The 24,077-nt window shown below is 53.6% G+C and overlaps 1 protein-coding gene across 2 annotated transcripts; it reads left to right on the forward strand.

Moving 5' to 3' along the window:
* Positions 1-9,580: 9,580 nt before the first annotated feature.
* Positions 9,581-23,678, forward strand: Dbn1 (drebrin 1). 2 transcript variants are annotated; one of them, XM_075969519.1, is made up of 15 exons: positions 9,581-9,828; positions 14,139-14,194; positions 14,757-14,869; positions 15,063-15,137; positions 15,252-15,398; positions 15,540-15,617; positions 15,842-15,993; positions 16,071-16,134; positions 19,893-19,949; positions 20,041-20,164; positions 20,904-21,041; positions 21,359-21,529; positions 21,917-22,599; positions 22,851-22,953; positions 23,110-23,678. In XM_075969519.1, the coding sequence occupies exons 1-15, from the start codon at positions 9,743-9,745 to the stop codon at positions 23,178-23,180; spliced, it is 2,118 nt and encodes a 705-aa protein (XP_075825634.1). In that variant the 5' UTR covers positions 9,581-9,742; the 3' UTR covers positions 23,181-23,678. The 2 variants fall into 2 exon arrangements, with proteins under 2 accessions (XP_075825634.1, XP_075825633.1); XM_075969518.1 differs by lacking the exon at positions 20,904-21,041 and having other exon boundaries at positions 9,582-9,828.
* The last annotated feature ends 399 nt before the right edge of the window (positions 23,679-24,077 follow it).

Consider the following 24,077-nt stretch of genomic DNA (forward strand, 5'->3'; position numbering starts at 1 on the left):
CCTTCTCTCCAGCTTGATGCAGTTGTTCGTTGTTCGGTTTTTGAGACAGGGTCCTTCTATGTAGCCCTAGAGCTCTATGCTGTCCTAGAGCTCTCTGTGTAGACCAGCTGGTCTCTAACTCACAAAGATCCACCTGCTTCTGCCTCTGAGATTAAAGGTGTGGGCCACCATGCCCAGCCTTTTTTGTTTTCTGAAACAGGTTCTGGCCTGGAACTCATTGTCTCCTGGCCGGCTTCAACTTAAGTTGGTTCTCCTGTCTTAGCCTCCCCAATGCATCATGACTTATCTGTTACACCCTGGGTCTCTTGGTTACCTCTTTTTTTGTTATTTTGTTTTGTTTTGTTCTGCTTTGTTTTTGAAACAAAGTTTAATGTATCCCAAGGTTGGCCTTGGACTTACTATGTAACTCAGGGAAGATCTTGAACTTCAGAGTCCCTCATCTCTACTTAAGTGCTGGGATAACACCTGGTTTTATACAATGTTGGGAATCGAACTCAGGGCTTTGTACATCATAGGCAAGGCGAGGACTCTATCAACTGAGCTGTAGCGTCCAACCTTGGTTACTCATTTTCTAGATGCGGCCCAGAGAAATGTTAAGACATGTAACCAAGGTAACCAGTACAGCCTCTGGACCAGGAACAAAGCTGGCTGAATTACTCTAAGACTGGTTGGTACTGAGTTATGTTTGTAATCCAGTCAGTACTCCTCCAGGAAGCCTTCTACCCTGTGCCATTTATGATTTTTTGGTTGGTTAGATTTCTTTTTGTTTTTTGTTTTGGTTTGGTTTGGTTTTTTGAGACAGGTTTCTCTGTGTAACAGCCCTAGCCGTCCTGTCCTGGAACTAGCTCTGTAGACTAGGCTGACCTCGAACTCACAGAGATCCCCCTGTCTCTGCCTCCCGAGTGGTGTGTGCCACCATTGCCTGGCTCATTTATGGTTTTAAAATTTATGTGTATGGGTCTTTTACCTACATAGATGTATGTATTCCACTATCATGTGTGGTGCCTGTGGAGCCTGAAAGAGAGCTTTGGATCCCCTGGAACAGGGGTTACAGATGGTTGTTCATGCTAAGTGCTGGGAATTGAACCCCAGTCCTCTGGAAGAACAGCAAGTGCTCTTAACCACCAAGCCATCATTGCTGCTGTATTTGATGGGTTTGGGTGGATTTTCATAGAGGCACATCATTCTCCAGAGGTTCCTACTTAGTGCTGATGCCTTCTACCATTCTAAAGGGACTGTCATCTCCTGTCTCAAACCTGAACAGGTGAGGAGCCCAAGAGGAGACTCAGATCAGAACAGCCTAGTGTGCTCACGGCATGTGCTCTTTGCGGGGTGGGGTCCCTGTCTTAAGTACCTTCAGGATGATCCCTTTTTATGAAAACAAGGTCTCAGAGGGCTAGTCTTTGCTCCTGCAGAGTCTAGAACATCTATATAGAAAGTAAATGTTTGCTTAAGGAGTGAAGTGTTAAGGGTGTTTAGAAGATAGTTCTCGGAAGCAGCTGAAGATGCCCGCTAGATTCACCTTAGCTTCAATTCAGGAGTGAACTTGGGGCAGGGGCAGGCACTCAATATAAATGCTTGTAATTAACACCTGGGGAGAGCTGAGGCCCAGGCCCCAGCAGGTAACAGCAGAAGTGAATCAGGTAGGATGTGTTAGTCTTTCAACACAGACATGCTGAGCATATTAAACACAGCATCTCTTAGTTCACAGGGAAATGTACTCTCCTGTTTCTCTTGAACTGTGAAGCCCTCTCCGTCCATTCTCAGTTTCCATGGATACCAAAGAGCAAGAGCACAGGGTGGGTGGCAATTGTTGCCAGGCGCCCTTCTGGGGGTAGCCACCCCTTGTCCTGAACACAGGCCCGCCATGTCCTCCAAGCAGGGAAGCCAGATTTGCCAGATAGCAACAATGTGTGCTCGTTCATGTGTTTCCTGTGGAAGCTGGATTTTTAGTATTGGCAGCTGCGCTTTATTTTTTTAAATCCTGTTTTAAAAATAATAAATGCCAGCCAGATCCAGTGTGAGGATAGCTAGGGACTCGGCACAGAAAACGGACAAGGGACCTGAAACGGTAACACAGAACTGGGCACAAAAAGCAAAGGGAGCCGCCAGGGACAGCATGACAGCCTGCAGGGCACCCCTGCAGGACCTCCATACAGGCCAAGAGCATGTCCAGAAGTTGCCAACAATGTCAACCAGGCAGATAAGGCCAAGGAGTCCCCGTGGTATTTCAAAACAAGGTGACATTTGCCAGATCAGTTTAGCAAAGAGCTGGGCCCATGCCAGCATTAAAGAGGAACAGGTGTATGTGTGGAGAGCATGCAGACAGCTCTTGAGAGGCTTGCGGGGGTGTGGGGGGTGTAGAGGCCCACAGTCAGCTAAGCACAGGATAAGGGTAGGAAGCAGAGGTGTGACTGAAGACAGCTAGAGGGCTCACGAGGGATGTGACGAAAAGCAGTGAGGGCCACATCAGAGGAAAGATGAAGTAGGGGAGAGAAATACCAGACACTATCAGGCAAGTGCTTAGGACCTAACTACTCTATCCTGTCACCTGTCAAAGCCCGATGGTGGCGCACACCTTTAATCCCAGCACTCTGGAGGCAGAGGCAGGCAGATCTCTGTGAGTTCGAGGCCAGCCTGGTCTACAAGAGCTAGTTCCAGGACAGGGTCCAAAGCTACAGAGAAACCCTGTCTTGAAAAACAATAAAACAAGAGTGATGGTACAAGCCAGGCATGGTGGCATAGGCCTGGAATCCTAGCATTCTGGGAAGCAGAGAAAGGAGGACAGTGGGAATTCAATGGCAAACTGCTGCAGAAAGCTAGGCAGGCCAGAGCTGTATGTTAAGACTGTCTTTAAAAATCAAGAAACAGGAACCTAGGCTCAGAGAGCCAAAAATGGCACGTCCAGAGCCAGCCCGAATGGAAGAAACTGCTGTTCTATGGACTAGAGGTACGGGGACTTCCCACTGAGCTCTCCTGTACCTCCCCCCACCATTTGATAGCCTAGCGCCCCCCTCCCCCCCAGCTCCAAGATCACCCTGTTCCCAAGCTGGAGTGTGAAGCTGTGCGACTCGAGCCTACACTTGGAAATGAATGTCTTTATGCCAGGCAGGAGAGGCCATTAGCTCCCTTGGAGAGAGAGCAGCGTCCCCAGCCAACAGGGCAGAGTCCATAGCAGGGGTTGGCGTGGGCAGCCGGTGAGAGAGGGGCTTTTTCCTACTTTGGGCAACTTGAACTCCTTTGCAGTCAGTAGGGAGGGGTGGTGGCGGGCGAGGGACTGCTTCTCCAGAACTAATGCTTCTCTGCTGCCTCTTCCGGGCTCAGCTCCACATGGCCTGGGTACACACAGAAGGCGCACATCCGCCTCTCCGAGCCTCGCTACAGGAAAGGAATGGAGGCGGTAGGCTAAAGGGCTTGGTGGCTGCCCACCCCGGGAGCAGCAGGTACAGAGATCCACAGCCATCCTTGAAAATATTGAAAGGGGCCAGGTGCTGGTGGCGCACACCGTTAATCCCAGCGCTCAGGCGGCAGAGACAGGAGGATTTCTGTGAGCTCGAAGAGTTCCACTACAGGCTCCAAAACTACAGCAAAATCCTGTCTTGAAAAACCAAAAATAAATAAATAGGCACTATTGAAAGGGGCCCCTTACCAATGAGAAGAAAGAGGCTTAAACTAGAGTCCAAGATCATCATAGTGGGAAGCAATGCTTACTGGCTCAGAGCCAGGAGAGAACTCAGGACACCTAGTGCTTGGGAGATTTCAAGAGTAGTCCAGGAGGACCCAGGACCTTTTGCTCAGCCCTGGGGCCATTAGGTCAACTCAAGTTTCAGCCACTGACAAAAATGACCAGTACTTAGGGACTGTATAGATGAGGAAGAATTATTGCTGAGATTCAAACTCACTTAAGAAAAAAATGGAGATAATTTTCCAAAACTAGCTGGTGGCTTCAGCCATGGCAGATGCTGGATACAGTGATGGTGGCTTACTCTTCCCCTTAGCTCTGCTTCTTCATGGGGTCCATCACCAGGGCACAGCTGGTTACACTGAACTGACATGGGTCACAGGTCCCGAGGGTACAGGGAAGAACACAGATAAAAGCAGGAGCAGCAAGGAGATCTGAGCGCAGATAAACGGCCTCTGCTCCTTGACTCCATTCCCACACCTCTCAGCCTAGCTTCTGGGACCGCTGAGTGATGTTTAGTCCACGATTGAGGAAATCCCTGTGCTGGGGAAGGAGTGAGCATGTGTGTTGTGTCTGTGTGCTATGCCATGCTGAAGCCACATGGACTTTACCACTTGAGTGTGGGCCTCTCGGCAAGTCACTGCCCAAGCCATCAACTCACCCAGAGCACCTGGTGTATTTTTGCACTTCAAGTACTTCCTAGATAGTGTTGAAAAGAACCAACTAACTAGCCACATTAGATTGTGTCTCGGGCTGGAGAGATGGCTCAGCGGTTAAGAGCATTGCCTGCTCTTCCAGAGGTCCTGAGTTCAATTCCCAGCAACCACATGGTGGCTCACAACCATCTGTAATGAGGTCTGGTGCCTTCTACCGGCCTGTAGGCATACACACAGATAGAATATTATATACAAAATAAATAAATAAATATTTAAAAAAAATAAAAATAAATAGATTGTGTCTCAAGGCTCTCTAATCCTAGTTACAAGAGTGGCTGAGAGCCGGGCGGTGGTGGCGCACGCCTTTAATCCCAGCACTCGGGAGGCAGAGGCAGGCGGATCTCTGTGAGTTCGAGACCAGCCTGGTCTACAAGAGCTAGTGCCGGGACAGGCTCCAAAACCACAGAGAAACCCTGTCTCGAAAAAACAAACAAACAAAAAAAAAGAGTGGCTGAGGCAGGAGGATAACAAATTCAAAGCTTGCCTGGGTTACAGAGTGTGTTTCAGGTCAGTTTGGGCGACTGAGTGAGACCTTGACTTTTTTATTTTTTTTTTTTTTTGGTTTTTCGAGACAAGGTTTCTCTGTGGTTTTGGAGCCTGTCCTGGAACTAGCTCTTGTAGACCAGGCTGGTCTCGAACTCACAGAGATCCGCCTGCCTCTGCCTCCCGAGTGCTGGGATTACAGGCGTGCGCCACCACCGCCCGGCCGAGACCTTGACTTTAAATTAAAAGGATCAGGGCTGGAAGATGGCTCAGCAGTTGGGAGCACGATGACTCCTCCAGAGGACCCAGGATCCAGTTCCCAGCACCCACAATGACACTCATAATTATCTGTAACTCCAGTTCCAGAGAGTCCAACCCCCTTAACAGATGTACATGCAGGCAAAACACAAAAAATGCATACAAAATAAGAATAAATGCATTATTTAAAAAATTAAAGTCATTAATCCCAGAACTCGGGAGGCAGAGGCAGGCGGATCTCTGTGAGTTCGAGACCAGCCTGGTCTACAAGAGCTAGTTCCAGGACAGGCTCCAAAACCACAGAGAAACCCTGTCTCGAAAAAAACAAAAAAAAATTAAAGTCAGGTATTTTTAATTAAAAAAGGAATAAAAAGGGTCCTATATAGCTCAGATCCATCAAATTACCAGTAGGCAAATCTGTGGGACATTTTCTTGATTACTAATTGCTGGGGGAGGACCCTGCCCACTGAAGGGGTGCCACCCTTGGCAGGTGGTCCTGGGTTGAATAAGAAAGCAGGTGAAGAGAGTTAGGAAGAGCAAGCCAGTGAGCAGCACCTTCCATGGCCTCTCCTTCAGCTCCACCCTCCAGGTTTCTGCTCTGACTTCCCTGCATGTTGGATTATAACCCGTGCAATGGAATAAACCCTTTTTCCCCAAGTTGCTTCGGGTCATGGTGTTTTAGCACAGCAAATAGAAAGCTAACTATGTCTCTTCCAGGGCTGGGGGGTGGGGCAGAGATCACACTGAAGCCAGACACACATGAATGAGGTGGGCATTTGTGCTGTAGACCCTGCCTCAAAGCAAAGCAAGCCACATACGGACGCTTCAGATCCGCCTAAGGTCACACCAATGGCAGGGCACCTTTGGGTGACGACACTAGTGTTGTGAGAAGTAGAGCTGATGTGCTTGGCTCAGAGCCAAGACGCTGGGATGATGCCTGGGAAGTGCTAAGTGTCTCAAAGATGAGGGGAGTCTGGAACTCAGAAACTACCTAGATGTGCTAGGTAGAATCTTAAGGGGCAGGATAAGGCCAGGGAAGGCTCTTCCCGCTGATGCTAGAAAGTCCTGTAGCCCACATGCTCCCCTCAGTGTTGAAACCTCTGAAAAGTGTGGGGGAGCACAAAGTGAGAGGGAGCTGGAAGGTGGGGAGGAGGGCAGGGCTGCCAGGAGGAAGGGCAGGGGGTTCCCATGCTCTAAGTTGCCATCCAGGCCTATTTTATCCTGCCAACAGCCTCTTAAAAGGCAACACAGAAGGGGGATGTGTTCTAGCCACCGGCACACAGCAAAGAGCTAGTTTCTGAATCTGGATCCTGCCTCTTCTCATCTTTTCCATTCTAGGGACCCAAAAGCCACGAGACCAGCCTCCTAGTGTGTGTGGGGAGCTCCGGGGGTGGGAGAAACCGATTTGTCAGTGATGTGAAGGGTGATCTATGCCAGGGGTGGCAGACAAGAAGCCTGGTGGGAGGACCTCCAAAGTGCCACCCACCAAGACAATGGTGTGGTTTTCAGGGGCAGCTAAGTGGCTGCAGGGGGCAGGGTCTCCGGGGGGTGAGCAATGGCTATCCTCTCCCGCAGATACAGTCAAGGAAACAGCTACAATAGAAGGCTAAATTGGTAATTGGAAATGATGACCTTGGCTAGAAAAACTCTAAGAAACTTGGTGACTGGGGGGTAAGGAGGAAACTCCATGACTTATAAGCAGTGGAACGCTCCATCCTTTGAAAATAAGAAAAACAAGATGGAAGGCTGTGGGATTTACGCACTACAGATTCTTTTTTCTTTTCCCCTTCAGTGCTAAGGAGCTAACACTGACTGGACATGAACTCTTCAGCTCACTCAGCTGTATCTCCAGTCCTAAAACTGTTTCATACCTGGGTTGTTTGTTTGTTTGATTTTGAGACAGGGTCTCTCTGTATCCTGGAGCTTGATATGTAGACCAGACTGGCCTTGAACGCATGAAGATCTGCTTGCCTCTGCCTCCCAAACGCTGGGATTAAAAGCTTTTGCCACCACCACTCCAGGCTTTTGTTTTGTTTTTGAAACAGGGACTCTTGTGGCCCTTGAGCTCCCTATGTAGTGGAGAATGTTCTTCCTGCCTCCCTCACCTAATGCTGGGATTACGGTCACCATCATGCCCACCAGGCCTGAGATGGCAAGCCAAATACGCTGACTTAAAGCCTAAGATTCCAGCATTCTTACCCAGCATTTGAGGCCAGCTTGTAGTGTAAGCTCCGTCTTTAATAGCAACGAAAGCTAAACAAGGGCCAGTGGGATGGTGCAGCTGGTACCAGTGCCACAGCCAGGTGACCTGAATTATATCCTTCCGACCTGCACAGGAAGGCTGCGGCACATGTGTGTGCCTGTACTCACATACAGACACTAAGACAATTTTGTTTGTTTTTTTGAGACAGGGTTTCTCTGTCTAGCCCTGGCTGTCCTGGAACTCACCAGGCTGATCTAGAACTCAGAGATGGGCCTGACTCTGCCTCCCATGTGCTGGGATTGAAGGTGTGTGCCACCACCACCCGACTAAATAAATTTTTTTTTTCGAGACAGGGTTTCTCTGTGGCTTTGGAGCCTGTCCTGGAACTAGCTCTGTAGACAGGCTGGTCTCGAACTCACAGAGATCCGCCTGCCTCTGCCTCCTGAGTGCTGGGATTAAAGGCGTGCGCTAAATAACGTATTTTTAAAAACTAAACAGAATGATAGATACAGATGGGAGGTAAAGTGGGCGTGGCTAGAGACAGTTGGTAGTCTGGTGGGGAGGCGGGGATCTGAGGAAGGAGCCCTGCATGGTGTCTGCGGGGTATGAAATGAACTAAGCAGGAGGCTGGGGAGACAGGAAGGGTTGGAAGCAGGAAGAAGCAGTAAGAGGCTGGGGCCAGAGATGCCTATGCCTAGACCTGTACCTAAGCCTGCAAACCTCCTCCCTCGCCAGGAGGGCACTCTTCATGCGTCTAGTGATACAGCAAACTGAAGCTCTGCCTTGCCCTCGTCTTGAATCCTCACTATCTCCTTCTGCCTTCAGCACTGTGTTCCACCTGCATCCAGGGCCCAGGACTGACCATTCCTGAGGTTCACTGTAGATGTGAGAAACTGCTAGCAATAGGGGTCCAAGGGTATGGTGGGCACCCAGCACTCCTGAGGCAGGGGACCGTGAAATGCAGAGGGCTTTTTGTTTGTTTGTTTTTGGTTTCTTGAGACAGGGTTTCTCTGTGTAATTATCCTGGAACTTGTTTGGTAGACCAAGCTTGCCTCAAACTCACAGATCCACCTGCCTCTCTTTCTGAGTGCTGGGGTTAAAAATGTGTGCCACCACTGCCTGGCAAAACTCAGAAGTTTTAAAGCCTCCCCTCCCCTCTGACCAATTCCAAACATTGCAGTGAATGTACCTACTGGCTTCTGGGTATAGATGATTAACCACATCAGAACCAGGAGACCCATAGCAAACCACCACCTCCTCTTCACAGATGAGCCCCGGGCTTGGAGGGATCCTTGGTCCTCTGGTCTACAGGAGTGTCTGGAGGCCATTTCTGTGTCTCTACTTCCCCATAGGAACTTCTTTGAGGCTCTGGGCCTTCTGTGCTCAGAGTTTTGGGAAATAAAAGGTGCCAGAAATTTCACTCTGGAGTGGCTTTGGAGGTGTCCTGCCTTGGAGACCATACTTGGGGTACCTTCGGAGGTATGGAGTTTGGAAAAGAAGACGTGATTTCCTGGATACCCCGTCCAGGAGGCAGAAAATGATTGGTGTCATAAGACATGAGCTAGGGTGGGGTGGGGTGGGAATGGCTGAGACAGGTCATGGGCAGGAATGGAAGGAAGGGCTAGGTTTAGGAAGAGGGATCAGAGTCGGGTTCAGGCAGAGGGTGTGGTGTGCGGTGCTAAGCAAGGGCCTTTAGCTGGGACAGAATGTGCAGTTGGCCCTGGATGGCCCTGGAAGTGATGGTGGTAGACCAGAAAGGGTCCTTAGAGAGGAAGTGGGCTATTGACAACCCAGGCCTGGCTTTATGGGGAACTGAATTTGGGGCAGGGACAGGGTAAGGACCAAAATGGATTTAATGTAAGGTGGGATGGACCTGGGAATGGGGTGAGGCTAAGCTGGAGTTAAATGAATCAAGGGGTTCAATGGACCAATTATTTTGGGAAGGCAGAGAAGGATGAACTTGGGCCTGGGTAGGGCCTGGAATCTTGGTGGGTTTAGGGCTGAGGAAGGGAGTGTGCTATTAGATTGGTGACCAGGACAAGACAGGTGCATGAGACTGGCTCTGGGAGCATAGTGGAAGCTTGGAGTCCCGGTACAGGCTAGCAGGGAGACGGGCATGGGGGCGCCCCGAGGCAAGCTGGTAAGGGGGGGCGGACCTCCCCCTGGGCCCGGCCGGGGCGGCGCTAGGACCGAGCGAGCCGAGGGAGTGAGCCGGGCGGAGCCAGCGCCCCCCGCCCCCCGCCGGCCGGCTCCCCTCCCCCGGCCGCTGGCTCGCTCGCTCTCAGCGCTGCAGAGGCTCTGAGGCGGCGGCGGCGACTCCCTCATCCCCTCCCTCCGGTGTCGGTCGGTCAGTCCGTGCGTGCGTCCGTCCGTCTGTTCGGCCTCGGTCCGGCCCGCAGCATGGCCGGCGTCAGCTTCAGCGGCCACCGCCTGGAGCTGCTGGCGGCGTACGAGGAGGTGATCCGGGAGGAAAGCGCGGCCGACTGGTGAGCCCCCCGTCCCCGCCCCCGGCCCCTTTGTCCCCAGGCCGCCACCGCGCCTTTGTTTCTCGGAGGCTCTGCCACCGGGAAGGGAGGGGGGATACCCCGAAATGGTGCAACGGCCCGGGAGAACCGGGGAGGGGCTGCCTTTGTGCGAGCCGGGGGAGGGGCCGGTCGGGCCAGGCGGGGCGCGCAAGCCGGGGAGCCCTGAGGCCGCCCTAGGCGCACTGGGGGCGCGGGAGCCGGATGCCAGCCACGCGGACGTGGAGCTCAGACGTGGAGCTCGGGGTGCTACGGCCCTGCCGGAGCCCATCCCCCTTCCCCCCAGCCTCTCTCCACGGGCCCGGGGGACAGGTGTGCACGGGCCAGCCAAGGGCACCTTCGCCACCTTCGAGCGGGCGAGGACCGGGTGGGGACGGGGCGGGGACCGAGCTAGCGGAGCTAAGAGCAGCCTGCCCGGCCACAGCACAAAGGAAAGCTAGGGCGGGGGAGGAGCGCAGAGGGCCGGGGGGCCAGCGTGCCCCGCCCACCGGGGGCTTCTCAGGGTTGTCTCCCCCCACATCTGGGGTTGGGGTGTGATAGATGGAGGGTTCACTGCCACATGGTAACCACGAAGTGACTCTTTTATCCCTCACGGGTCGCAGAGGAAGAGAGGTAGGGTTGAGCCCTTCTCTCCCTTTCTGAAGGAGGAGATCGCTAGGACTAGGCAGCTAGGCAGGAAGAGACCCAGGAGATGGACCCAGGCAGCTTGTCTAGATGGTCAGCTAGGAGGAGGCATGGTGGGAGCCCCCACTGAGGGATACCAGAATGATATCTGGGACCCTAGCCTCGTCACTCCCCAGCATGGGGCTGTCAGCCTCTTAGGAGGGAAGTGTGGACTTGATTCTCTCCCCCTCCCCAGCTGTTACCTTCCCCGAGGTGGAGGAGGCTGCTCTGGGCTGAAGCCCCAGGGTGTCAGGGCAAACCAAGGGGTTCGATGCCCCCATTCTGAACACAGCCCCCAAGTATTCTTTCTTCTCAGGAGGCAAATCCCCATTTTGTATTTAGGTCTCTTTTCACCTCAGGCAGGAAGTAGCCTCTTCTTGAGAAAACTGAGGCAGGGTTGGAGCTTGTCTGAGGGACCCCACTTGGGCTGGCCTCACTCTCACCCTGGGAGGGCAGCCAGGTAGGGGGCTGGAGGAAGGCACAAAATAGCCAAGCCTCCATGCCATGGTACTGCAGCACTGGCGGGCAGCCAGGCCTAGGGATGGACTCCGGAGACAAGTTCTTGTGTCTTGCAGGTCAGTTATAGGAAAAGCTGCACAGGCCGAGCAGGCGATTCCCACATTGTTGTCCCAGCCCTGTCTCTGGGGGCGCTGAGATCATGGGAGGCTATCTGGGCAAGTGGCCTGGTTGGCCTGGTGGAAGAGCCGGTTTGGGGGTATGGCCCTGACTGTGGAGAAACACCGCTGCTGAGAACCCCGTCTTCCTCTCTAGTCTAGGGGGTGTAGACAACCCCACATCTCTTAACCCCTCAGATACCGGCGGTCCAATGCTGGGGCTACCCAGCCACTGCCACCCCATATCCTGCTCAGCAAGGCATGGGCTTTCACCACCAGCAGCATCCATGTGGCCAAAGGGAGTTAGTTATGCATCCCTGGCATGCGTCAGCCCCATCTGGGTGGTGTGTGGGACACACACAGATGCACATATGCACCCTCGCATGCATGCATGTTTGTTTACTCCCGAGGGCCTAAGCCTAAACAGCATGTTGTCAGAAGGACATGAGGATCACATCTTCCTCTTTTCACACACCGGGAGCTGGGTGAGACCTCTAGGTTCAGTGCAGACCCTGCATTTACTAGTTCAGGGGGAGGGGCAATGTTCTGGGTTCAGATGTTGGGCCATGAGTATTTGGTGTCTTCCTCCTCTGCCTTGATTTTGAATGTGGGTGTGGTGGAGCTCGGGGTGACTGCCCCTAGGTGGCAGGGTCTCTGACATGGGCCACTGCTCTTGTGTTGGAAGCCGAACACTGGGGAAGTCCAGATTGGAAAGGCCAGCAGCAGCACCCTGGTTGTGCTATGATTCATTGTGTGAGAAGTTCCTGCTCCTCTTGAATATTCTGAGAAAAGAGGAGGCTGGGCACAGTCCCTACAGGGTTTTCAGGGCCTTTCCAGTTCTGGCTCCCTGCGAGGATGCTGGTCCTCAGTCTTACCTTCCCCTCCCAGCAGGCCTGGAGCTGCTGAAGTCAAGCTCTCACCTTGCCCTAGTCTCGTTTCCGTGGCTTAGATGTTTGATAAGACTTTGTGTCAACATTACAAATCCCTCAGGTGCTACTTCGTGCTGGGCCCAGGACCGAGAACAGTGTGTGTTAGCGGAGTCCATCAGAGAGCTGACAGTCTGTGGCGGTCACTGTCCCCAGGGTTTGCTGCTACTGAGCGAGCCCACCCACAGTCCCCTTGTCCCCATCTACTTTTCCCTGCTTGCTCCCCAGCTCCCACCAGCCAGGCACCGGATGCTTGTGCTGTGCTAGAGAAACATTATCTGGCAGGGTCTGGGGCGTGAAGCTCAGGCTGAAGCTGCCCATGGAGCTGGCAGTGGCGTCCTGAGTGGTCTTCGTATAGAGAGCAGCACAGTGCAGCTCTGGGCAGAAAATGTTCTCCAGAAATGAACGTGGGAACCAGTGTGGCCCAAGTGTGGCGATGAACACAATGGTCGTTTGGAAAGGTGGGCTGAGCAGAGCTGAGAGACGGAAGGGCTGGGACTGAGCGAAGAAGGAAGGGTTGTGGCCCTCGCAGGGAGGAAGGGCCATTTGGAGGGGGGTGGGCAGGCTGGAAGGGGCCTCAGAGGATTGAGGCTGAGACAGGCAGCCCCTCCCAGGGAGTTGTGATGCCTGGAGCGGTGTCTTGGAAGCAGCCAGGAGTCCTGGTGTTTTCTCTGTGTTTCAGCTGCGAGTGGAGAGGGCTACACCCTATTTCTTTGAGGGCTCTTTGTTCCTGGCCATGGGTTAGGGCAGCCTGACAGGTGGTGGGACAGCTGTGCTGGGAAGCAGCTGTCAGGGCAGCGGCTGGGGCAGCAGTTGCCCAAGGGCTCCAAGACCTACAGCCCACCTGTGTCCCTTTGTGGAGAAAAGCAGGGAGGGGTCCATGAAAGGGAGGGGCTGCAGGGCCCACTTGGCCCTCCTAGCAACTAGGGCTAACAACCTCTGGGGGAGTGGGTGAGACCCTCCCTCTTTTTGCTCCTTTCTACCCTATTCTCTTCCTTCCCCCCACCGTCCTCTTCCTCCATTTTTTTCATTCTCTTGTTTCTCTACTTCCCTCCTTTCTCTTGTCTGTCCTCTTCCTCCTCCTCTCTGTTCCTCCCTTTCTTCCATCTCCCTTTTTTTCCCCGTTTCTCACGCACCCCAGCCTCCTGACTTAGCAGATGGGAAATGGGAATTGAGAAAGGGTCTGAGCCCATCTCAGTCTCAGGGACCACGCTTCTTTCTCTCTTCTCCATGTATCTCCAGCCTGTGCCTGTGTCAGGACGGGTGGTAGGGGGAGAATCTCGAGGTTACCGTCCACGAAATGGATGCTGTGGTGTGCCTGCCCAGAGTGAATGCAGAACAGAAAGAGCTGGGAGGGCAGGAAGCCCTGGTCTACACAGCAGTCCTAGGAGGCGTCAGCTAGGACAGAGGCAGCCTAGGGGTTAGAAGACCGGAAGATCTTAGTGTTAAAGTCTGGGAGTGACCACAGTGACCTCATCCCCAGCTCAGAGAGGGAGAGATTGAGTCTGAGGATGTCCCCGGGGTCCTTTGTGTTTGAGGAGAATACAGCTCTGGTGGGCTGGTTTCTGTGCCAATTGCTGGGTTGCCATGGTTACCAGGGGATGCCCAGCATTGAGCACCAGATTCTTCTCCTCCTCCCTCCCAGTAGGGGGAGGGGCAGCGGGTACCAAGGCACGCACCAGGTAGATTCCTGGCTCTGGCCAATGAGGGATGAGAATCATGGTCTCCAGGGAACAGTAACCAAGGAACCGTTGCCTTGGAATCTCCGTTGCACACCCGCTCCACTGGGTTGTGGGCTGCCAGGGCTAAGGCCGGACGCTGAGCTGACTAGGCAGAGATTTCTCCCCCACCATTCCCTGATTGCCATCTGACCCAAGTCTCCGGCTCAGCGGAAATGATGCCTGGCCTTGTTATCACAACCAACCAACAACCAAAGCTTTCCCCCTCCTTGCCCTGTTCTCTGCCCTGCCCTCCCCCCCCCCCCATCATTCTTCTTCCCTCATGCCTTCTCCACCCAAAATTGGCTGCCTAGGACCTGACAGTTCTATGAGCCACCCCTCCCTCTCCCCAGGGCTCTGTACACATATGAGGATGGCTCAGATGACCTCAAGCTTGCAGCATCAGGAGGTAAGAATTCCAGCCATTCCTCTTCCTTCCCACCACCTACTCTGGCTGTTTTGTTGCCCTCCCTGGCTGCAGTTCACTTTCCTGCCTCCGTCCAGCAGACCCACTTGTCGGATGGTGTCCTTCCTCTTGTCCTCCCTGCATTCTTCAGGGTGTAGAGGGAGGGAGCCTTGTTTCCCGTTTGGCTTCCGGGAAGGCACAGTGAGGAAAAGGAACTTGCCTGACATCACACAGCTAGGGAAGGGGCCTAGGAGGGTGGCCAGGCTCAGCATGACTTTCTTTAGCGCTGGAAGACTTCCTTGAAGCTTCGTTTACCTTGCTGGGCACTAGCACCCGGTAAGACGTACGAGGTGTGATCGCTGAGAGATGAAGATGTGTGAACAGACAACTCTTCAGTCCCACCTCGAATCAGGCCCAGGAGGGTTCAGAGGCAAAGCACCCCTTCATTACACAGAGATCTGGGCCTCTAGCTTGCGGACTAGAAATCCCCTGGGCGTTTTAGGCCCTTTGTAGGGTCAAGGGTGTAGGAGCTTGGCCAGCCCTGACACCTTCCTGGTTCCCCTAGAAGGGGGTTTGCAGGAGCTTTCGGGCCACTTCGAGAACCAGAAAGTGATGTACGGCTTCTGCAGCGTCAAGGACTCCCAGGCGGCCCTGCCAAAATATGTGCTCATCAACTGGGTATGCAGCTGTGGGATGGGGCTGGGAGCTGAAGGCCCCAGAGTGGTCGGTCGCATTCCACCCGTAGCCGCTGCTAGGGAAAACCCCACACTCGTTCTTAGGAACATAGCCTGGGCCTGCAGGATATCGGGCCGGCAAGCTGTTGCCTTCCTCTTGCCCTGTCCTGAGCACCTCTTCACCGGGTACATTGTAGGTTGGTGAAGATGTACCTGATGCCCGAAAGTGTGCTTGTGCCAGCCACGTGGCTAAGGTGGCTGAATTCTTCCAGGTATGTGGGGACTGGGTCCAGAGGGGGCAGGACCAGTCAGCCAGGGCTGGATTTATTTGCTGGGGGTGGTGATGGGAGTTTGGATGCCACTTAAACGCTGCTTTCTTACGGAAGGGTGTTGACGTAATTGTGAATGCCAGCAGTGTGGAAGACATAGATGCTGGTGCCATCGGGCAACGGCTCTCCAATGGACTGGCACGGCTCTCCAGCCCAGTATTGCATCGACTGCGGCTTCGAGAGGATGAGAATGCCGAGCCGGTGGTCAGTGCATTCCTGGGACCTGTGTGACATGGTCCCTGAGTTGGGCCTCCCCAGCCCCTCGTAGCCCTCACTCTGCATGTGTGAGTACTGGACCGTTGAGTCTCTTTCTGTTGCTCATTGTCAGGGCACTTGACTTTGCAGGGCACTACCTACCAGAAGACAGATGCAGCCGTGGAAATGAAGCGACTTAACCGGGAGCAGTTTTGGGAGCAGGCCAAGGTGCGCAATGCTGACCCTAAGCCTTCAGGCCCAGGTGGCCCTGCTTGAGCCTTCAGGGTAGCTCTGACCTCTCCCAGCTGAACGAGTAATCCCTTTTCGGTCTCTGCACATGGGACTCATTACCCCCAATTCCTAGGTCACCTCCCCAGCCTGGGTGGGAGTAGAATGGAGGGGCCAAGGCTGGCCTGGGCTCAGGGCTTGTACTTCCTGGGTGTGGGGTGCAGAAGGAGGAAGAGCTGAGGAAGGAGGAGGAGCGGAAGAAGGCCTTGGACGCCAGGCTCAGGTTTGAACAGGAACGAATGGAGCAGGAGAGGCAGGAGCAGGAGGAGCGGGAACGGCGCTACCGAGAGCGGGAGCAGCAGATCGAGGAGCACAGGTGAGGCCTGGCCCGAGGCATAGGGCCGCCTACCCCCCAGCCCACCCTGAAGGGTGTGCTTGTGCTTCTCATTCCAGGAGGAAACAGCAGACTCTAGAAGCTGAAGAGGCCAAGAGGAGGTTAAAGGAACAGTCTATCTTTGTAAGTCATTTTCTGGGGCTCTCCTGCCTGGCCAGGAAAGTGAGGGTGGTCCATGTGTTCTGGGGTCCTCTGGGAACATCAGGAACCCTCCAACACTGCCAATACTGGATATTCTGGGAACATACATGGGCATCAATGTCATGAGTGTGTTAAGCCCAGCACCTGGTATGGGGGTGTGGGCTGGTGTTTGAGGGGGAAGGCGGCGGACAGACTTCTTTTAGATGCTTATCTCCAAATTGGAAGAGAAAATCCCCTCACTGCCCTGGCTCCTCCATCCCTTCCCGCTTGGGGTCTGGGGGACTTGGGGTGTATTAGTCATGGGCTCTGCACTTGGGGGGGCTTGAAAATTAGGCTGTGTAATGAAAGTGACTCAGATGTCCTGAATGCGTATAGACTGGTGCTTTCCATACGCAGGGTCTCTAGAGCCCCCCTCTTTCACTGCTGCTGTCTCCGTCTATGTTGTGTCTCCCCAGTCATAGCAAGGTCTTTTGAAAGTGGCTTAGTTTCATTGCGATCTCAGAGGTGTGCATGTACACAAAAGTGACGACTGTCGTGACTTTTGTCCTTGCCAGTCACCAACATCTTAAGCAGTGGCTACAGGGTTCTTGCTGTTATCTTACAGACCATCCACTGCTTCAGGTTACCTCATGGGAAGGTAACTATGTAGCAACACTGTAACCAGCTGTTAGGGCAGCCTTTTGATTTCAGGTCCTGTAAGGAAGGTCCCTTGTGACATTGGAATTTATCACCAGGTAGCATTTTCTTTTTAGCTTAGGTATTCTGGGGAGCTGTGCTTCCTTGTTCCCTGTTAATAAGAGTTTATCTGCTTAGATTTACTTACTTTTACTTACTGCGTATGAGTGTTTTGCCTGCATATATGCCTGTGTACCGCGTGCCTGCAGCATTCCAAAGATGGATCTTCTGGAACTAGAGTTGCAGGTGGTTGTGAGCCACTGTGTGGGAGCTGGGAACCCAACCTGGGTCCTGTACAAGAGCAGCAAGAACTCTTCAGCACTGAGCCACTTCTCCAGCCCCATGGTTCCCTTTTTGTCCTGGGTTCTAGGGAATGTATCAAAGTGCTTAGGCACAACAAACAGCGCTCCTACCCATATTGCTAGAGCCTTGTTCTCTCTCCTAGCCACCCTGGTGTTCACTTTGTTCACAGTGAAAGCCTCTGTGATAAGCTGCTCTGTTCCTTTATTATTTACTTATTTAGTGCGCATGCGCGCGTGCGCGCGCGTATGTGTGTGTGTGTGCGCGCGCTCGTGTGCATGTGCATGCATGTGTACGTGCGTGCGTATCTGTGGTATGAACAGTGCATTCACCCATGCATGCACCTGTAGTGGCCAGAGGTTTACCTCTGGTGTCTTCCTCATCGCTACCCACCTTGTTTTTTGAGACAGGTCTCTCTATGAACCTGGTGCTTACTGTGTTGGCTAGACTGTCTGGCCAGCGAGTCCCAGAGGTCTTCCTCTGCACCTCCAGTGCTGTTACAGATGTGTGCTGCTCTGCTGGGCTTAGTATGTGTCTGCTAAGAATCCACACTTAGATCCTCATGCTTTATCCACTGAGCCGTCTCCCTAGCCTGCCTCTGTTCCTAGCTTTGATTGAAACAAAGTAAAGGAACCTGGTGAAACTACACTAAGCAAGTTTTAAGTTCTAGGTTATGTGCTCAAAAGCAAAGAAGGTCTGAGCCAGGCGTGGTGGCTCGTGCCTATAATCCCAACACTAGGAAAGCAGAGGTAGACGTATCTCTGTGACTTTGACTGGTCTACACGATGAGTTCAAGGCCAGCCAGTACTACAAAGTAAGACCCTTTTTCAGAATATAAGAAAAAGGTTCAGTTCTTCACCTAGCTTTTTTCCCTTGCCCAGCAGCCACTTCTGCCCAGTTTGCCCCATGAATGGCAGGAGATGTGAAGTGAGAGGCTTTGGTGTAGTGAGTGTCCCACTGAACAAACACATACCGACCTTTTGTTGGCCACTCACACAGACTTGGGTCTTCATCCTGTGTTGCTCACAGAGGATGAGGGAAGTGATCCCAGAATGTAGTGCCATCGGCAGGATCTGCCGGGAACTCCCTGTGGGGACCCAGAGAAGGAAATGACCTGAGTGAGCCAGAGACTTGGTTGTGCCCAAGCCGAGGTCTTAAACTGGAGAGGCTGAACTACAGGGGTGATGATAGGTCAGGCATTTGGGAGGGATGGACTGATCTCCATGGCAAAGCATGGGCTTGGGAAACAGGCTGACTATTCTAGGCACTGTGACTGTAGCATCAGAGGACATTATGTCCACATCTAGCAGAGTATGTGGGCGCGCTGGAGCTGGCCTAGATGGTGGGGCTGGAGGCATGAAGAAGACCGGGGGAGAAGAATGTAGCCAAGCAAGGGGCCTGCCCACCTATAGTCTTTGGTTTCAGTCTTGAAACCTAGGTTGTGAAAATGGGAATGGGGACTGGGGGACACTACAGTGAACAGAGTGGCACACTTCCAGGGAAAGGCAGCTTCTGTATAATTGGCTGCCATGGTGTTGATAATCTAGGGGCCTGAGTATGCACTCAGTAATATAGCAGTTGCCCAGCATTTACAAGGCCTCGAATTTTGGGGGTGAGTGTCAGGGGAGGGGGACACACTGAGACAGAGAAAATACAAACTAGATACTCAGGGGCCTGTGAGAGACCTCATCTCAAAAAAACAAAAGCCCGGTGAGGCAGGAGAATCGTAAGTTCAAGGTCAGCCTAACAGTTTAAAATGAGATTTTGTTTTTTTGTTTTTCGAGGCAGGGTTTCTCTGTGGCTTTGGAGCCTGTCCTGGAACTAGCTCTGTAGACCAGGCTGGTCTCGAACTCACAGAGATTCGCCTGCCTCTGCCTCCCGAGTGCTGGGATTAAAGGTGTGCGCCACCATCGCCCGGCGAGATTTTGTTTCAGAATAAAAACAAAGGACTGTGGGTGTAGTCACTGGTAAAGCCCTGGCTTGCCTTCTGTGAGGACCTTGGTACAATCCCTACTGTGACAAAATAAGAAACCAGATTCTATTTTCAGTCAATATGAAACACTTTTATTTTTTTATTTTTGGCTTTTTTGAGACAGGGTTTCTCGGTGTAGCCTGGCTGTCCTGGAACTCACAGAGATCTGCCTACACCTCTGTGTCCAGAGTGCTAGGATTAAAGTCGTGCACTTCCACACCAGGTTCGGAACTGAACTTTGGAGTGGCAGCAGCTTAACTTATGCGGTTTAAAAACCTGCCATGGGGGCTTATGATCTGGCTCAGTGAAGAGCACCGACTTCTCTTCCATAGGACCTGGGTTCAATTCCCAGTACCCACATTTTGGGAGCCACCTGTGGCTCCAGTTCTAGGGATCTGACACCCTCTTCTGGACTCTGAGGACACTGCATGCACATGGTGAATGGACATACATGTGGGCAAAACACTGACACACAGAAAAAAAAATTAAAAGTGGCTTTAAAATATGGCCTCAGAACAATATCCCGTCCACAGGCCACATTCAGCCAGTGCTTGCTGTAGCTTACGTTAGCTAGAAGGCAAGGGATACTCCAGATAGCCCTGGGTGCCTGGTTAGATGTAGAAGTGAGTGAAGGAGGTTCCCAAGGCCTGGCTAGTCTGTGGATAGGGTGGCTAGAGACAATGAAGATGCAGAAAAGGCTGGGCAGCTGGGTACCAAGGGAGCAAAGTGCCACCTTCGAGATGCTGCTGGGCTGTAGAAGAGATGCTCAGGACCCTGTCCATTTGGTTTCCAGGGTGACCAGCGAGATGAAGAAGAGTCCCAGATGAAGAAGTCGGAATCAGAGGTGGAGGTGAGAACTGGGAAATAGCAAGTGAGAAGGGCAAGGGCTGGCTCAGCAGCTGGCCCTGTCCAGTTCTCTGACTCTTTCCTTGTGTCCTCAGGAGGCAGCTGCCATTATTGCCCAGCGGCCCGACAACCCGCGGGAGTTCTTCAGACAGCAGGAACGAGTTGCGTCAGCCTCTGCTGGCAGCTGTGATGCGCCCTCACCCTTCAACCACCGACCAGGTAGTCCTTGGCCCTATCCTTGCCCGATCCATGCTCCTCAGACTGTGGCCCTAAATCCCTTTGGGACGACTTCTTGGAAAACAAGCCTTGCCCAAGGACTCCTTGGAGAAGGCAAGACCCCTTCAGTGTGTTTCCAACCACAGCTTTCCAGGTGGCAGCACCTACAAAGGGGCTGGGTTGAGGGGCTATGTCAGTGCTGGGCATTGGCTGAGCGATGGATAACCCTCAAGGCCTGCTGGGCAGCTTTGCTGTAGATGCAGACACGCTGCTGGTGTTGGGAGCTTCCATGCAGGGCTGGACTAGGTCTGGCCTGAAGGCTGTGGATGCATGTAGGGTGGGGTCTTGCTCTGGCCTCTCGTTTGAGCATCCTGGAGCAACTGTGCTCCGGGGTCCCCTGTTTGGCTTCTCCTTGTGTAGCTTCTGCCTCCCCTTGAAGTGCCCTTCTGTTTCTTGTCTGCTGGTCTGAGTGTTTGCATCCACTGTGAGCTTGGTCATGTGCTGGGGTCCCAGGAGCATGACAGACTAGACTCACTCGTGCTGCTGCTCAGAGGCTGCGTGAGCCCGTGTGTGTATCTGCTGCTGGCTGGTGGGAGGCATCAGAGGGCTTGAGGCTGTGGCCTAGCTTGGCTGAATGTAGACCCTGGCTGAAGGTGGCTTGAAGGGGGAGGCCTTGGGGCAGGGGTGGGGGAGACTGACCCTCTCTTGTCCTCTGTCTTTCTCTGTCTGTCTCTCTTGGCAGGTCGTCCGTACTGCCCTTTCATAAAGGCATCGGACAGTGGGCCTTCCTCCTCCTCCTCTTCCTCCTCTTCCCCTCCACGGACTCCCTTTCCCTATATCACCTGCCACCGCACCCCAAACCTCTCTTCCTCCCTCCCATGTAGGTAGCAGCCCCAGGCCTCGGCAGGGTGGGGTAAGGAGGGCCCCGCTTCCCAGCAGCCCCCTCGCCCTTTCTCCCCCAGCCTGACTGCTGACTGCTGGTGTTTATCCCCAAAGCAGGTACTACCTGCCACTTGTCCCTGGCCCTGCCGGGCACTGGCTCCTAGGGGCCTGGTTTACAGGGTCTGGAGCAGTAATCTGGCCCCTGGGGGGTCTGGGGAGCTCACAGCCCCCACCCATAATCAAGACAAGGTGTCTAGTCCTGACTACACCTGGCTTCCCAACCTTCACTGACTAGCCTGGGCATTTGTTCCACAGGCAGCCACCTGGACAGCCACAGGAGAATGGCACCTACTCCCATTCCCACCCGGAGCCCATCTGATTCCAGCACAGCCTCCACCCCTGTCACTGAGCAGATCGAGAGGGCCCTGGATGAGGTTACATCCTCACAGCCTCCACCCCCACCTCCACCACCCCCACCAGCTCAAGGTGAGAGAAGGGTTCCACCTGTATCCATCCTTCCATCAGTCTCTGGTTGTCATAGTAACATAGTCCACTGCTAAGGAAGTGGCTTTAGCTGCGAAGAGCTCTGGTGTTGCTGCTATCAGACCTACCTTCTCTTCACCTCATTGGCTCATCACTGAAGTGATCATATGGCCTTCCTCCCAGGGCTCCCCAGTGGTTTAAAAACAGCTGGTGAAAGGGTAGTGAGGTAGAGCTGACGATGCCAGAAGATGCTCTGTGGTAGTTCTTCATCAGAAGTCCCTAGCTCCCTAATCTTCAGTAGGTGGGCAGGACACTGTAGATTGGCTCAGGGCATCTGTCCTTGCCCAAGGGGGGTTGACTGCATTGTGTCCTTCATGTGTACTGTGACAGAGGCCCAGGAGTCTACCCCGAGACTGGATGGTGAGGAAACCAGCAAGGGGGCCGAAGCTGCAGCAACCCCTCCGGCCTGGGCTGGCTCTACAGAGGAGCCCCCTCGGGCACAGGAACCTCCTCTGGTGCAAAGCAGCCCCATGGAAGACTTGATGTGCACAGAATCCCCAGAGCAGGCTGTTCTGGCTGCCCCTGCAGAGCCTGCTGCCTCTGTCACCCCAGTAGGTGATGCCCATGCAGCTGACACCATTGAGACCACCACTGCCACTACTGACACCGCTATTGCCAACGATGTCACTCCTGCCACTGCCAGCCTCATTGATCTATGGCCTGGCAATGGGGAAGAGGCCTCAGCACCTCAGGCTGAGCCCAGGGTGCCTACACCACCCTCAGGTGCCGAGGCGTCCCTGGCAGAGGTACCTCTGCTGGATGAGGCAGCCCAGGACCCGCTGCCGCCAGCTGGCGAAGGCTGTGCCAACCTTCTTAATTTTGATGAGCTGCCAGAACCTCCAGCCACATTCTGTGACCCAGAGGAGGAAGTAGAAGGGGAGCCACTGGCTGCCACCCAGGACCTAAATATGCCCTCAGCTCTAGAGGAGGTAGACCAGGTCCTGGAGCAGGAGCTGGAGCCAGAACCTCACCTTCTGACCAATGGAGAGACCACTCAAAAGGAGGGGACCCAGGTGGGACGGGGAGCCTGGTGGGAGGGACAGTAGCAAGGGCTGAGGGCCTGGGCTGATGGCTTCTAGATCCCTATTGAGAAGCAGCTCTATTGACTCCCCTTTCCATCTCTGCCTTTGTTCCCTGGCAGTCAACTGTGTTCCCCCAGCAACCACTCTTGGAGTCCTTGGTTGCCAGAGAAACAGGCTCAGTCCTGGCAGGTGGGGCCTAGTGGCCTATGCTTTTTTTTTTTTTTCTTTCTAAAACCCAACAGGCCAGTGAAGGATACTTCAGTCAATCACAGGAGGAAGAGTTCGCCCAATCAGAAGAGCTGTGTGCAAAGGCTCCGCCTCCGGTATTCTACAACAAGCCTCCAGGTAGTTCTTTCCTGGATGACTGGTGGAATTACGGTGACAGAATGGGATTGGAGGGCTAGCAGCGGTGTCACCAAACACAGTTGGCACAGCTCTTAGAGGGTGGGGGTGAGGGCGGGGACACACTACCCAGCCCTCTCCTCTCCCAATATATCCTAGAAATTGACATCACCTGCTGGGATGCAGACCCCGTACCTGAAGAGGAAGAGGGCTTCGAGGGTGGTGATTAGTCGTGGCAACTGTTCCCTGGCTGCCTTCGCCAAGGCTGCCCACCTGCGGTAGCCTCTGGCCAGACGGCTTGCAGCGCCTGCATTCGCAGCGGCCCCGCCTGGCACCCACTCTGGACTCCGGCTCTGGCCGGGGATCTGTCCGCTTCCCTACCCACAGGGCCTGACTTTACAGCTTTTCTCTTTTTTTTAAAGTTGATAGACTTGTACAGTTGACTGGTTTTCCTCCCGTTGGTAGTTAAGATGATGTTACAGATTTTCCACCCCCTTCCTGCCCAGACCAGATTGTAGCTTAGTCTCTGCAAGGCAGACCAGGGTGGAGGCCTCACCCTGCTTGGGACCTGGTGGGGGTTGGGGGTTTTGGTGGGAAAATGTTCCCCCCATCACTTTTCCTAGTTTTATGTTTCTTGGAAAAAATATCACTTTGTATTCTCTATCCAGGGCTTCAGATATTTTGCACGAATTTTAACACATGGCAATAAATGGCTCGTGGGCTCTGGCTCCCTGGGACCCCTTCCCTTCTCTTCATCCTCGCTGCTTGGTTGAAAGGAATTATCAGGCCCACCTGGGGCCCCTTGGCTTCCCGCCCTCTCCTGCCGGGCAGGTCCCAGGCTGGAGGTCCTAGGCGTGACTCAAGTCAGGGCTTATAGATGGATCCAGGGGTTTGGGTGGCCCCTCCCTGATTCCTTCTTCTCTGCTTGGGTTCTTTTTCACATTAACTTTCCCCCTCCCCCTTTCTTTCTTCTTTTTCTTTAAAGCACAAACTTATGTAATGAGTCGTGCTCATGTCTGATAATAAAGAAATCCAGATCCCTTTGGGCCTGCTGCTCTGGGCCTCCAGGGGTTGATCTGGCGTGGGCGCCGGCTCTCACCCACTTCCCAACTGCTGTCACCTCCGAG

This window comes from Microtus pennsylvanicus, chromosome 4, assembly GCF_037038515.1.
Source record: "Microtus pennsylvanicus isolate mMicPen1 chromosome 4, mMicPen1.hap1, whole genome shotgun sequence".
Taxonomy (NCBI): Eukaryota; Metazoa; Chordata; class Mammalia; order Rodentia; family Cricetidae; genus Microtus; species Microtus pennsylvanicus.